The sequence below is a fragment of the Corvus brachyrhynchos genome, unplaced genomic scaffold (assembly GCF_000691975.1).
Source record: "Corvus brachyrhynchos isolate BGI_N302 unplaced genomic scaffold, ASM69197v1 scaffold72, whole genome shotgun sequence".
Classification (NCBI taxonomy): Eukaryota; Metazoa; Chordata; class Aves; order Passeriformes; family Corvidae; genus Corvus; species Corvus brachyrhynchos.
In genome coordinates, this window is record NW_008236763.1 from 1,681,831 (window position 1) to 1,682,490 (window position 660).

At 61.7% G+C, this 660-nt stretch overlaps 1 protein-coding gene across 1 annotated transcript in view; it reads right to left on the minus strand.

The window, feature by feature from the left end:
- Positions 1-332: 332 nt before the first annotated feature.
- The window catches only part of LOC108444913 (basic proline-rich protein-like), an 8,237-nt gene continuing 7,909 nt past the window's right edge, over positions 333-660 (minus strand). Inside the window, 1 exon segment of the mRNA XM_017727155.1 lies at positions 333-660. Coding sequence (XP_017582644.1) covers positions 482-660 — 179 coding nt within the window. The 3' untranslated portion in view covers positions 333-481.

A 660-nucleotide genomic window follows, 5' to 3' on the forward strand; every position in this document is an offset into this window, starting at 1 on the left:
CAGACAAGGGAGCTGCCTGCATCACCCCACGGCTGGGGAGCACGTGGGATCCTTCCCTGGACTGCTCCGTGCCCCACTGCCACCTGCTCTCCATCCCTGGTGGCACCGTGTCCCGGAGGGGATCAGGGGCGCAGCTCTAACGATGATGAAGCTCCAATAAAGTTTGGCTGAAATCTGAACGCAGAAGGGTCTCCTGAGCCTGCCCTGTTCCTTCCCAGCCCCTTGGGACGCTGACCGTGTCCCTGGGAGTGACTTCTGCCCTCTGCCACAGCCAGGGGTCACCGCGGGACCCCCCCTCAGCAGCCCCAGGAGAGCGGGAACAGAGCAAGGGCTGCAAAAAGAACACGATTTATTTCTAGATTTAAACCCAAAAACACTCGCTGGGGTTTGGGGACACATCCCCAAGAATCAGGAATGGGGAGGAGGGACTGCTGCCCTCCCTGCCATCACCCTCCAGTAAAACCAGTAAAACTTTGGCTGCCTACAGGGGTTTGGGCAGGGCTAAAACCAAACACATCCTGCTCGCCCTCCTTCTCCAGGAGGGTGGGGCTGCCCCTGTGTCCATCCCACCTTGTCCCGCAGGCTCAGCACCCTCCCGAGCACCCCAAAGCGCTGTCACAGCCCCCATCGCCCCCCACCCAGCTGGCAGGAGGGGGGGGC